Raw genomic sequence first — 13,967 nt, 5'->3', positions numbered from 1 at the left:
AGTGCCGTGATTTGGGTCGAATAATTAAATGACATGTGATCAATAACCCACCAATCAGATGACAGGGATTGATTCAGGCATAGTATAATTGTGAATATACAAACAATATTTTAGTACTTAATGACAATGTGACTTCATGAATGCACCATAAAAACAAATTACAAAATGCACAGGTACATATGGGCAAGAAATTATGTTAATGATATATTGAAAAAAATCCAGCACCGACCGTCAAATATGAAAGAAATGGTGACTATTATGATTCACTATAAGTCATTCAAAACATAATTTGTTGAGTGATAATTTTATATTTCTGATAAAGGCACTTTGAATAAACTTATGTAAAATGCTGGAAGATTTAAACATAACTGATTTTTCATTTTTTAATCAAAGACCATTTCTGAAATCTTGGTTTTAGACCCAGCTGTGGCTCTGTATATGATGAATCATCACTTCTGTATAGGGCTCTGGCTTCAAATTTCAGGAAAAATGAATCTGTATTGAGCTGAATCCTGTTACATACAAAATTATAGGATTCTTGAGCCAGAGGCTGAAGCCACGCTTTGTGAAATGTCTCTAATCAATCATCTCAATTAGAATACTGTGCAGTTTAACAATTGATGTGAAGCAGTTTATGTAAAAAGTAATTTACTAAAATCGTGGAGGGCTCGTGGTGTAGTAAAAACTGCAGTATCCGTAAACAGCTGTAGTAAACTTAGTTTACATCACTTATCAATATCAGCTGCTCGGTTTACAGAAATTAAAAAATGACCTGATCCAAACAACATGATCTACAAGTTGTGAAAATTTGGACTTTTAAATCCAAGCATTATTCAAGGTGGACACACTCCCAGGTTTTTGATAAAGTAGAAACTTTCACACAGAAAATCACACATGGAGAACTTCAAGTTAATCATTATGAGGGATCAGGTCAAAGATTCAAAAATCAATATGTATAGCTGAAGCACATCAAAGCATTGCTCACCTATTCGAATTAAATCAGAAGAACACAAAAGCAAGACACTGTACAACCACTATGTTAAATTCATCCTTCAAAAGCTGCCAAAAAGTATTTTTAAAAAAATTCAGACAAAAACTGTGTAAGTCATCAACCAATAATGGTTCCAAAACTATCTCAGTAAACTTTGTGGTAAATTGTATCAATTAAGATAATACAACAAATCTAAATTACTTGGAACATAAAACTTTGTAATGAGCAGCCTCTCTAATATAAAGTTTCATGAAGGAAATAAAAGTGTGACAAGGTGTCCATTTCATATTTCACTGAGAATGGTTCAACATCAACATGGTTAATATGATATTGTCATCTAAAATATATGAGAAATGATAGAAAACACATTGAGAAAATAGAACACAAAACGTTACCCTTGGTGTTATCAAGTTTAATTACTGTACAGGGTCATTTCCTTTGTGTGGCCACTTTCAGGGATACTTCTCAACAAGCAGACATGCGACAAGCTTGTAAGGGTACAGTTCAAACATTTCAAGCATTACGTATCGTATGCTGTTTGTGCACTGGTTACATGAACAAGCACATGTGTGAAAACTAATGACAAACAAACAACAGTGCCCTTATAGATATGTTACAAATCCTATACAGTTTGCTGTTGTCACTGCACAATTGGCACATGCGTCCTCAGATTTATTTAAATAAATACATGTTTAATACAGGGTGAGTCAAAAAAAGTGGAAAATTATTACCGGTAACCCAAAAAATTATTTTTCCTATTTAAAAAAATATGTAGCACCAAACATAATAATGATTGGAAAGCCAATTTCATATTAGCTACTTTTAGATGAAAATTACTGAAATTGCTCAATCTGTTCAAAGAATATCACCATTTAAACAAATGACCCTAAAACCTCTTTCGTCCAAAAATGCAATTTTAAGAATCGTCGTCTCAATGTCTTCAAACATCACCAGCGATAAAACCTCAGTTTAAAAGTTCAAAATATTCAACAAAGTCCTCTTGAAGGCCCGTCTTCTCAAAAAAGTGGATTTTATAAATCATATTATTTGCCTAACCAGGGTTTTTAACAAAGATATTGTGTACTACAGTTGTTGACAAGTTGTTGAAACAAGTATTCTGTGTCATTTTCTTTGTTGTTCCAAAACAGTAAGAATACACAATCAATTGCTTTTTTTTGGACGAAAGAGGTTTTAGGGTCATTGCATTTAAATGGTGATATTCTTTGAACAGATTGAGCAATTTCAGTAATTTTTCATCTAAAAGTAGCTTATGAAATTGGCTTTCCAGTCATTATTATTTTTGGTGCTACATATTTGTTCAAATATGAAAAATAATTGTTGGGGTTTGGGTTCCGCTTTTTTTGACTCACCCTGCCAACTCACCCAAATTCAACACATCTGCATACGTATGACAGATGCACACAGTATTAACATGTATTTGTCAAAAGATCTTGACAGTGAGCTACTCACAACACTTTGCAAAGTCTGTATTTCCTTCACAAAATATGTTTCTTCAAAGAAATGAAGATAGGGAGGTGGGTCTGAGCAAAATAACCAAGCACCCAAATTCTCACACTGTTTACCTCAGTGTTACAAACAAATCCAAATGAACTAGTTGACTCTGAAGCTCTCCAAAGCATCAATCTGTGATTGAATCTCTGTAGCTTGTGCCTGTGAAGCCTCCAGCCAAGCCTGCTGCTCCTGGACAGAAGATGACAATGACGCAACCAACTGGGCAAAATCCCCTTGGGTGAATGTCGCCCTCGCCTGTCTAATCCTCTCCATCAGCGCGGGCAAAGCTGACAGGTCAGCCTGCTGAATGTTCCTGATCTCTGCCAGGAGCCTGTTCACAGTGGTTTGGGCATCCAGAGCCCGGTCTGTGGCAGACTGTGCATCTGCATTAGCCTGTGTCACCGTACTCTCCAGACTCTGGAGTTGTGGGGCATACGTGTCGCACTGTGCTTTGGCAGGCTGGAGTTGGGTCGTGTTGACAGCCCGGACTGAGTCTGATGTCTGATTGGTGTCTTGAAGCTTGATGGAAGACTCCCTGGCCAACTGGGTTGCCTGTTGGTTCACCGAGTCAATGCTCTGAAACAAATCCAACGTAAATTCTGTATAAACGTTTAACTTCCACATTCCTTTGAAGCTGAGGAAGCCGGCATGTCATCACAGATTTTACAAAGGGATGAATTTGCTACTACCCTAAGGCCAAAAAAAAAAAGTCTCCGGTTTCTGGTATGCGCGCGCGTCGCCGTAGCCATGCGTGTCGGCAAAATGAAAAAGTTTTTTTTTCAATGAAAGATGATGTCTCAAAACCGCCAAACTCACTGGTTTGACTGGAATCCTGCTACTGCACAATTTTAACGTGTTTTTAGATGGGGTTATGGTCGAGAATAAGCTTTATGTGGCCTCTCTGGACTCCCATATATTTGCACTAAGTTTAGTCGGGCACTATTTGCAGTCATCAGCCGACATTTGAAGCAAAAAAGTCAGGTAAAAAAAAAAAAAAAGCCGCGTCGCCGCACCACTTTTTGGACAAGCTCCATACCAGAAACCGGAGACTTATTTTTTTTGGCCTAAGGTTGTCTTTTCATGCAAAAAAGTGACAATTTAATTGTCCTACAAATTTTCAACAACTCATACTTGAGAAATTACGTTTTCATAGCTGAAATGAAATAGATGCCAGACCTTTGTTGTTTACCACTCATGCTTCACGCTTTGTGTTATGACCGTTCATGAATTCAAGTGCGCTCCTTGTCACCTCTTTTGCCCTAATTCCTACCCAATTCTGCCCGGGGAAAATAACTACAGATAACAAAAAACAACCCAAGAGGAACTTGGTTGACAAACATGTTATAAATCTTCTGGATTTGGGCGACGAAAATGAAGAGAAAGGAGACCTTGACAGCAGTGCAGACCTTCTGAACGCTGATGTAGTGTACATGTACACTGATGTACATAATATTTTCCCAGTATTTTTCATTGGCATATAAGCTATCATGATTACGATCATGATGATACTTGAACAATATCCTAAATGCTATGTCACTATTTATGCAAGGAAACATTTTCCAATAACTCAGATGAAGGCATATATATTTCTATAAAAAAGAAAAGGAATAATAATTTCCAGTCTCATGGAATAGTGAATAACTGATTGCTTGAAATATAAAGGAAAAGCCTCAAACTTCATCACTTTTGCACCAAAACCGCACTATAAGTGTCATTTTGGGTCAGTTACTATGACAACCATAAATGCATACAATGGCTTTCCGAGGTGTTTTCTCATGAAGTGAGAGTCGTATTTTGTAGTAATGCATTCAAAAGTCTCCTAGCAGTTTGTTTTCAAAAATTTTTTGCCAAAAATCCACACACAAAAATTAATACAACCCAAACATTCGGTTTTTGGCCGCCATTGAAAGGGGGGATCATATTTGGATCGTTCTTTCAACAAATTTTATTGCCTAGCTCACAAGCTTTCATATGGTATATAAATTACCCAGATATCATCAAGAATTCTAATGAAAATAGTCCAAGAAATGAATTTTGTCAAAAAAAAATCCAAATTAAGGCTGAGTTTAAAGGGATAAAGGAAAAATTGTGTTTCTTGTACCTGGCCTTCAGTTTGAGCTGTCATGAATGCGTGGTTGGCCACATTCAGCCCGTCACGAGCATCAGAAGAAACCCCCGTCAGTTGACCCCTCAGCTCAGTTGCCACGGCAACAGTTTGGGTGGTCAGGGTCTGGATGTCAGGCTGCGTCAGGACGGCTTGATCTGCAGCTGTTTGAGCATCTATTCAAAATGACCCAAAATGGAAAAGGTAACAATTTGTAACTGTTCTGTTGGTCAAGCACAAAGGGGAAAATGTATGTAACAGAGAACACAATAAAAAGTGAATGGAATGAATGCATACTGCATTACCGAACAAATACATATTCATGGCATGTTCTTGTAAAATTATATGGCTTTATTCGAGAAAAAATCCAATCACTCATAGGGTGAATGTATTTTCATTTTTGTTTCATTCAAATTCAAAATACTTACTATGATAAAAATATGACCATACTGAAGGAAGAATATGCAACTATTTCATTATCATTAATGGTGCCAGCTTCTATTTAGATTTAAGTGTCGTGGAGCAGTTACTTTGCACAATAGCTGCAAGGATGCTTTTCATGCTTAGCAGCAGTGTAGCGAGGAGGGGGTTGAACCAACCAACCCCCCCCCCAACAAAAAAGGGGGAGAGGAAGGAAGAAGAAAGGAGGGGTTCACCACGCATAATGATCAACGCGCTGAATGTGCTCATGGCGCACTGTATGCGGGCGTAAATGAAACCATCCACATGGCTGTCCAACATATTGAAATTTCAGGGAATTTTTTTTGGTAAACCCCCTCCTCTCATGAAAAATAACGGGTGACTGGATAGTGCCCCAATGAGTCTATGCCAAAAAGAAAAAACAAGTTTGAAACTTCAGACATTCATGTAACGTCCCATTACAATGTGAGCAAGGCTACAAATGTACAGATAATTTACTCTGTATCAAATGTCATCCCCTCGCACCAACGATCTTTTGCATTACAGTAGTCTTCGAGGTATGTACATTTTGTTCCACAGGGACACACATGAGTAGATTTCTCGTGCATTTACTGCTAACCCTCAAAGATGGCTACTGAATGCAAAACGTCTATTGAAATACTGTCATCAATTGTTAAATAAGTAGTGTTCCAAATTCAACCTACCACTAGCTTGACTGTCAAAATTCTGTACGATACTCAGCATTTCCTCTGCGGCACTGAACGACGCTTCGGAGGTTGTCACGGCCTCGCTTGTTGATTGGTTGGCTGCTAGGGCCCGATCATAGCGAGCATTGACATCAGTCAGGGTTGAATTTACGTCAGTAACCAGGCTGGCAGTCTGGGTCCCTGTCTCGGTGACTTCTGTGATGATGTGGCTATTGGCGGCCTGTTGGACCCCAGCCTGTGAGGTCAAGGGTCATACAAAAAGAAAAAGTTTGGAAATGAAATCTTAAACATTTCACATTGGCCAGTCAATGAAACTTTCATAATTGTGTGCTTATACTGATTCAAATGTGAAATACTGAATCAATTCATTCAAGAATTACACTTCATTCAAACTTCACATTAAATTAACCAAAGATTCTGTCAAAAGGTTAAACAGTTCATATATTTTCATTGTAACGGAACAGAATTCTTACATAATTTTGTGTCCTGTTACCTTGGTACTTTGTAATTTGCCATTCAAGTATCATTAAGAATGACTTCAAACAAGTTTTTATTTGTTGGGGTAGGTAGTTTGCTATTCATTATCACGCTTGTAAGACGACTGCATTAACCCTTTGATGCACAGATAATTTGGATTCATTCCACAGTTTATAATGTTCCTTGGGCATTTGCTAGTGACCACCCCGTGCACCAAAGGGATAAAGAAGTGCATCAGAATTATAAATCATAGATGTCAGATGTAACAGGGACAGGAAAAAAAGTGGACCCTAAATTTATGGAATGATCCACATTCGCTAACTAATTTTATACCTTAATTGTAAATGAATAAAACAAAGAAGCTGCCCGTGAAACTAGTTTTTATTTGTAATTTTAACATTTTTGTCCTTTTAAGTCTTTTTAGATTTAAAAAATGTTTTTTGAGGGCCTATGCAACTGTACCTGTGCTTCAATCATGGCTGCCTCGGTGCTCTTTGTCATCGCAGATTCAATCACTCCATCAATATCGCTGGCAAGCTGGCCTATCCTTGCCGATAGCTCTGCCCCCTTTCCATCCTCCCCAGCCGTCTTGGCTTCTTCTGCCCTCTTCTTGACCTCTGACACGGCCTGTTGGGTCCGTCGACCCAGGTCACTGACCTGGTTGGCCTTGGTGACCAAGGCGGCAGTGTGGGCCGTGGTGTTGTCATGGACAGACTGAGCTTGCTGCGCTGTCTAAAAAAAAATGATGCAACACAGGGGTGTGAGTGACCACTGATAAAAATAGCTGAAAACAGCTGAAAACTGTGTAACAAAGCTAAACTTTGGAAATCTCCTATACTTTTGTACACAGCAAGTGAGGGAAAAAAGCTGAAATCCCAAACCAAAAAAGCTGAAATCAGCTTTAAAGCTCAGATTTCACACCCCTGGCAACATTTAGATGACACCTAAAGTTGCTCTACTCATGCTCACAACACGTCATTATTCCACAACTAAACATGGGCAGACTTTGTTGTTCAATTTCTCATTCAAACATGAATAACTTTTGCATAGCTAGAAAAGTTTCAAAGTGAACTCAAACAATTGCACGGAGAGAGCAAACGTTAAAGTAATATGTCAAGTTAATTCAAAAGTTATGAAAGAATGAATTTACATATATGTGACTTAAGAATGTGAGTGTGTTAAAATGTTTTCTTACAACAGGTCTGAAAAATATTTATAACCTGCCAGACTGGCAAGTTATTATAATTTAATACGCAATGAAACTGGGACCTGATCGTTCATACGTGGCACGATATGGGACAGAGGGACCCCCCCCCCCCCTTTGTGTTAGTCATTGTGTTACCAGAATCTCAGGAATTCCTTTGAGATATCTAGGGGGATGTGTGTATAGGGAGATTGGCGGGGGGGGGGGGGGGGGATACCTCTCTGTCACATATCGTGCTGGGTAAATGATAGTTACCAGTAAATATGGACCTAATGTGTTCCAATTTGTTTGTTCCCATTTTGAAATAATTTTAATAGTGTACCATCAGAGCACTTTCTGCAGTCTGTACTGTGTCTTCAGCAATCTCTGTCAAGTTGGTGACTGTCTGTGTGAGCAGGGCCTCTTGGGAATCAACGGAGGCTTGCAGAGTGCTGAGTTGGGTCTGTATGGAGGCCAGGTCAGTCGTTAGCTGACTCAGGATGGACTGCATGGACTGGATATCACCTTGGGTAAGGAGACAGAAATAAAAACTCAATACTCTTTAAAGAAATAGAAGTTGAAATTGTGCACAAAAACTGCTCGGACAACATCAATTGAACAATTATTTTTAGGTGTTACAGACAGAATGCAAAATTCCTACATTAATAAACTTCCAAAAAAAAACTTACATTACAAATAACTAATCATATCTGATTTTATTCAAAAACGAATGTCCGAAGTCTGACTGTAATTTTACCATTTCAAATAATTGCAAAGGAAAAGATGCTTCAAAGCTCTCACTGTCAAAAGTAATCAGTAGGTCTAATCATGACGGCAGAAAAAGTGATATACTTTTGACTTGTTTGTTACAACCAAAGGGATACATGGCCCCCTGGTCTTTGCCCGGGTGTTATGTATCACATGCTATGTCCCACATTACAACAGTCATCAGTTGCTAAATGGAAACCGTGTATACCAAGTGCAACATACAGCTACACTCATTTGACATAGACATCGCAGTTACTACACTACTATACCAAGCATGCATGGGACTTTATTGGCTCTTGAATTTTCAGACAAATTATATTGAGCATTGACAGCTAAATGTTGTTCTTTGCAGGGAGGGGGAGGGATCAGGGAGGGTGTTGGGTTGGGGAGACAAAAGCAAGTGTCCTTCCCCCTTCACAACGTTCATGATTCTAATAGCTTACCACTTGTCAGTCCATTGTATGCCCCTGCCAGTGCCTGCTCCACACCCACGACAGCCTCCAGAGCTTGACCAACCAGCTCATCAGTGGTCACGAGGCTCTGGTCAGCTGACTCTAGGCCGGACTTGATGGTGCCTCTAAGGCTAGCCAAGAGCTGATGCATGGTGGTGTTCAGGGACATCACAAGGGTACCTAGATTGTCACCTTCATTGATGACGGCATTAGTCTGAAAAACGTGAAAAGGTTAATTCTGGTAATTTAATTAGGAATAAGTGAAAATTGCATATGGCTTTGTGGCTTGCAGTTTTGTCATTGAGTCAATCACCAGTCCAGTCAAAAGTAAATCACAAGTACTTTCACAAGTCCAGTCACAAGTAACCAGGGATGAACAATAACAAAGGAATGCTTTCGTCACAGTTCATTGGAATAGCTTGTGAGTGGACATGAGACTAGAGATGGACTTGTGAGGACTTGTGATTGACTCAACTACAACACTGGAGGCTTGTTCTTCTGCAGAGGCCTGGGCTATTGAAATGCTCAGTTTTTTTAAGGTGGGATGAAAACCCTGAAAATAATTATTCTAAGGAAAACCAAGAAAATTTAGGTAGGGACTGCACATTGTTGGCTCGGATTCTAATCCAGGTCAATAAGGTGAAAGGTCAGGAAAGTACCACTGCAGCGATCCGAGTCTCCCAAACCCAACATAGTATTTGGAGCATTATCTGGTGAGGGTTTTCAAAAGACCATTTTATAAAGGCAGTGGGTGCACAGGCAGTTGTCTTCTCGTAATATTATAAGAAAATCACAACATTGCAAAATTGGAGGTGCAAATCCTGCTTAACCCACACTGCAAGGTTACAAGGATTCAACACTGTTGTTACTTTTTGGTCCACTGTTGTGCTTTTTTGTCATGATTTAAGCCAGATTTTTGTGTGTGAAAGTTAATATTTTCATTTATGAGGTTTTCAATCATTTTGTGTTTGTGTGAACATAAATAATGATTTACGGATGATTTACTGCAGGACAATACAGATGCATATTTTGAATGAATACAAATCATTATATCAAATATATAGTTGAAAAATAGCCTCTTTGAGGCCAATTCTTGGAGGTGCATGCTTTGAGCATCACTTCTATTTATGAATTAAGGGAATAAACGTGTGCTCGGCAGGTGTTTTACACTATGTTTAAGACTGGTTGGAGTTTGGATACTGATAATTACCCGAGCCGAAGGTAATTATCAGCATCCAGACTCCAACCAGGTAGTGTTTAACACCTCCCAAGCACACATTTATTCCCATTCATAAATACCTTTTCAGTTAAAAAACAAAACTTTTCTGTCCACAAGTCAAAACAAGTCAACAATTTTACTTCATGTTTTTCGAAACACCCCTCTTGCTATATAATGGAGTGCCCAGCTTGTGACATAAACAACTCCTTTTAGGCCCCCCCAAAAAATAAGTCGGTCTCTGGTCAGCGCGCGCGTCGATTTTAATCATGCGCGTCGATCTTTTTTTCCAAAATGTTCCGCGGTAGCTCCAACAGCGCCCTCTTTTTCTGCACCTCCTCAAATTATTTTTACCAAAGAGCACCAAGGAAGGGGAAATTGCACCAAGGCAAATGATCGAGAGCACCAAGGCAAATTATGGAGGACACCAATGTACATGAGGACACCAAAAAAGAAAAATAGTACCCCACCTTGTCTGTACAATCCAAGCTTGAAGAAAAAAAAAGCGAAAAAAAAAAAGCCGCGTGGCCGCGTCAATTCCGGACCTTTGGTCTGACCAGAGACCGAATATTTTTTTTTTTTGGCCTTATGGAGATTGGTGCACGTGTTGCGTACTGCGCGATGATGCACAGATGCAGCTGTGGCAAGTGCATTGTGAATTTAGGACTATGGAATACTGACCCACTGGTAGTATTGTGCATACCTACATGACGATTGTGAACGTTAACGTCAACCAATAAAACGGTAATAGGCGCTGGATTTTATAGGAGTCCAAATTTCGTGTGAAACTGGAAAAGCGTTTAAGACCAGCCAGCCGTGTCTTTATCATCCATTTAAGACCAGCCAAGAGACAGGCTCTCGACTAATGGAAATGGGTAAACTGTCTAATTTATGAATATTGATTTCTATATGGAATTTAATGTCCCCAATTTTTCCTACCGTTTCAACAAGCTGCAGTGTCTGATCATAAGCCGTCATCAGCCGTGTGTAGAATGGACCCAGCGTAGTGGACATGTCTGCTGCCCTCAATGTAGCGATGAAGTTAGTCAGGTTGGCTGACCTGCTGGCGAGGTCCGTATGCTCTGCCGAGATGCTGTCATAGCACATGTCACAGCCTGTGTTGGGCAAAAGAATGACAAGGAATGTTAGAAGAAAATAGTTGTTTTTGGGTCTGTTTGGTTTCAGTCGCTTTTCCTTGAATTTTTGCCAGGTTGGGTCAGGTTGGTTTTTATAGGGATATCAGATCGGTTTGGGTTCGGATTCTGTTAATATCTATGTTTTGGGTCGGTTTGGCCTGGTCAACCCAACCCAATGCACAACACTAACTCCCACTCTGCGTAGCAACTCTGAGGGAAACGCTTTCAACTTAAGACTCTTTTTCCCAGCTCCAACTGCGTAGCCTGCCATTTTTGTGGGGTTATATTCAAGTTGCAGGGTATTCAACAATTACTAAATATATCAGAGTGGAAATAGACCTCATTTTTGCTTTAATTCTCTGCTGACTGGTTTTTAAGATCACAAACCTAAACCATAGACAGAATTTCGGAAACTTACGCAAGCAGCCCACGAAGTAGTTGTAGTAGTTCAACTGGCAGGCATCACATAGCATCCCACCATAGTTGCCTGTGCATGGACACTGGCCAGTCTGCATATCACACTGTGTAGCACCACCAGTACCCGTCGCATTGCAGTTACAAGCTGTATGTAATAAGCAAAAGCTACTAAGTGATTACTGGGAACAATTTAACACCATGTTTCAAGCAAAAGTGCTGCTCATGGCACATTGATTGATATGTTTTTTGAAAGAATAACATCTGTATATTATCCTATTATCAACAAAATTTTGAGAGATGCTACCTCCTGATAAAATAAACTTTAAAGAAATACAGTCAGATATTGTTCTTGTCCTGGTTATACCAAGATGTCGCACTGAACAATATAGCAAATCAGTGATTCCCTTACTTGCAAGAATTTTAAAGTCATGTTAGTATTCTTGAAAGGGATATCATATGGTATTAAATGTTTTAAAATATTTGTTATGTTAACTGCTTTTATATTTTGTGTAGTGTTTTTTTTTTTTAGTTAAAGGGAATATACAACATTTGCAAACATCGAAAAATAAAGCTACCAAGTTTTTGCAAAATACCTTAATAGGATGTTGGTAAATGACAGTCTAAAGCATCCTGTAAAATTATGGCACCTGGTATACTGTCATTTTCAAGAAAAGTGGTATTTTTGTATCAATTTCCAACGCTGATCGGCCGATCAGCGTTGGAAACAACTGGCTTTTTTTCAAATACTGGCCCCAATTGACCATTGCACTTGTTTGCAATCGATTACAAACCTATGAACGGGTACGAGCCAGCTAGACTGGTTCCCTGACCTTACAATTCCCCAATGTATGTAAACTGCTCTGTTTCTTCTTATATGGAGTCAGGGAGCCAGACTACAGGAAAATGATCGTTTTTCTTGGTTTTTATAGCATTTTCGAACCCAAAACCTCCAAAAAGTCAGTGTAACTATATTTGCTTTATATTTCCAACCCCCCAATTCCATCCATTTCTGAAAATTACAGCAAAAGCAAATGATGTATATTCCCTTTAACAATTATCATACCTTATTCATTCCTAGCCAGTGCTAAGGGCGGAGATGTTACTGCTGGGGGAAGGGCTTTCTCAAGTGAAAAATGGCCTTATTTGAGCCTATTTAAATGTTTGTTTTTTTAAGGTCTTCTTACATTTGACTGCTTAGTACTTTTAAGTTTTACTCTGGTCATTTATAACTATTTTCCTTTTAAATTTCTGCCCAATTTCCAATCACTTTTCTTTCTCTGATTTTAAAATATTTCCTTCCCAACCTCCCCACTTCTTGACAAATTTCCCTTTTTTTGAATAGTTTTTCCTTCATTCCTTCCTCTTCCACTACCTGATCTTTTGATAAATATCTGATGATTTGACTTTTTTTTGCAATGTAGTGATAACCATTGCAAGGTGGCCATCATTTATATTAGCCTTTGCTGACTGTCACATGTCATTTTAAATGAAATAAATAAATACATTTCAATAACAATAACTAATACATAAATAACAACAACTATAATGTTAAACAAAAAGAAATGAAAAAGGTATGTCTTACGTGAACATGCTCCACCAAAAAGTTCGGTTCCAAACCCATAGTGGTCCGGCAGACACCTATCACAAAGCGGTTCCTGCACATTGGCAGCACAGTTTTCGCAGTGGTCCCCCACCGTGCCTAACTGACAACCCTCGCAGATGCCAGTCACAGCGTCACACGAGGTGGCCCGGCCATTACAGTCGCAGGGCAGACATGCATCGAAGGGCGTGCCGACTGAATTCTGTCGGAAAGTTCCAGGCTGGCACTGTTCACACGAGAGGCCTTGAAGATGATTTCAAAAAAAGTATAAAATGTTAAAATCGACTCCAAAAACTATCACATGCAGGCCCATTCAATACTGATGGTGCAATGCATCAGGGGTGAGATTGGAACAAAGAAATTCAAATCCATGGAATAATCGGCAAAGGGTTTAAGCATTACTGAGTGCCACAGAGCAATGTTGGGTCACAGCATATGTTTGTACTTGCCTAAAGGTATCCCATAAAATAACCATTTCTTTTGTTTTATAATTAACTTTTATAGGCAATAATAACACCTTTACGGTAAAAGCTCAGGAATTCCAGATTTCACAAGGGATTATCTAGAAAAACAAAATTCCTGACCCAAAATCCCAACATCATGAAATATCCTGACAAAATCCCTGAAATTGGGAAAAATCCTGACAAATCTAACCCCTGCATCTAACCCCTGCATCTATTTTAAAATCTGTGAAATCAGAAAAAAAAATCCTGACCAAAATTCCCAACATCATGAAATATCCTGACAAAATCCCTGAAATTGGGGAAAACCCTACCAAATCTAATCCCTGCATCTAACCCCTGCATCCAATGCGAGAATTTGAAAGCACAGCTGACACAGACATATGCAAGATACGTAGAATTGTTGCCAAAAGTGCTTCATTTCACAACACCATTTTCAGCATATGAGAGTTTGCACTTTGCAAACAAATTTGCACTTTGCAAATTATGACACTTTAAAGACACTTAATTTTTTTGGCTTTAT

General features: G+C 39.0%; 1 protein-coding gene across 1 annotated transcript in view; it reads right to left on the bottom strand.

Annotated features, from left to right (window-relative positions):
* Positions 1–2,300: 2,300 nt before the first annotated feature.
* LOC119720838 (laminin subunit alpha-1-like) overlaps positions 2,301–13,967 on the bottom strand; it is a 40,828-nt gene continuing 29,161 nt past the window's right edge. Inside the window, exons 17-25 of the mRNA XM_038190694.1 lie at positions 12,966–13,226; positions 11,385–11,528; positions 10,770–10,945; positions 8,606–8,828; positions 7,738–7,919; positions 6,674–6,943; positions 5,732–5,969; positions 4,605–4,783; positions 2,301–3,079 (exon numbers count right to left, since the gene is read on the bottom strand). Coding sequence (XP_038046622.1) covers positions 2,603–3,079; positions 4,605–4,783; positions 5,732–5,969; positions 6,674–6,943; positions 7,738–7,919; positions 8,606–8,828; positions 10,770–10,945; positions 11,385–11,528; positions 12,966–13,226 — 2,150 coding nt within the window. The 3' untranslated portion in view covers positions 2,301–2,602. The remainder of the gene's footprint in view (positions 3,080–4,604; positions 4,784–5,731; positions 5,970–6,673; positions 6,944–7,737; positions 7,920–8,605; positions 8,829–10,769; positions 10,946–11,384; positions 11,529–12,965; positions 13,227–13,967) is intronic.

The sequence above is a fragment of the Patiria miniata genome, unplaced genomic scaffold (genome assembly GCF_015706575.1).
Source record: "Patiria miniata isolate m_02_andy unplaced genomic scaffold, ASM1570657v1 HiC_scaffold_9, whole genome shotgun sequence".
Taxonomy (NCBI): Eukaryota; Metazoa; Echinodermata; class Asteroidea; order Valvatida; family Asterinidae; genus Patiria; species Patiria miniata.
The sequence above is the reverse complement of the archived record's forward strand: the minus strand, read 5'-3'. Positions and strand labels throughout refer to the sequence as shown.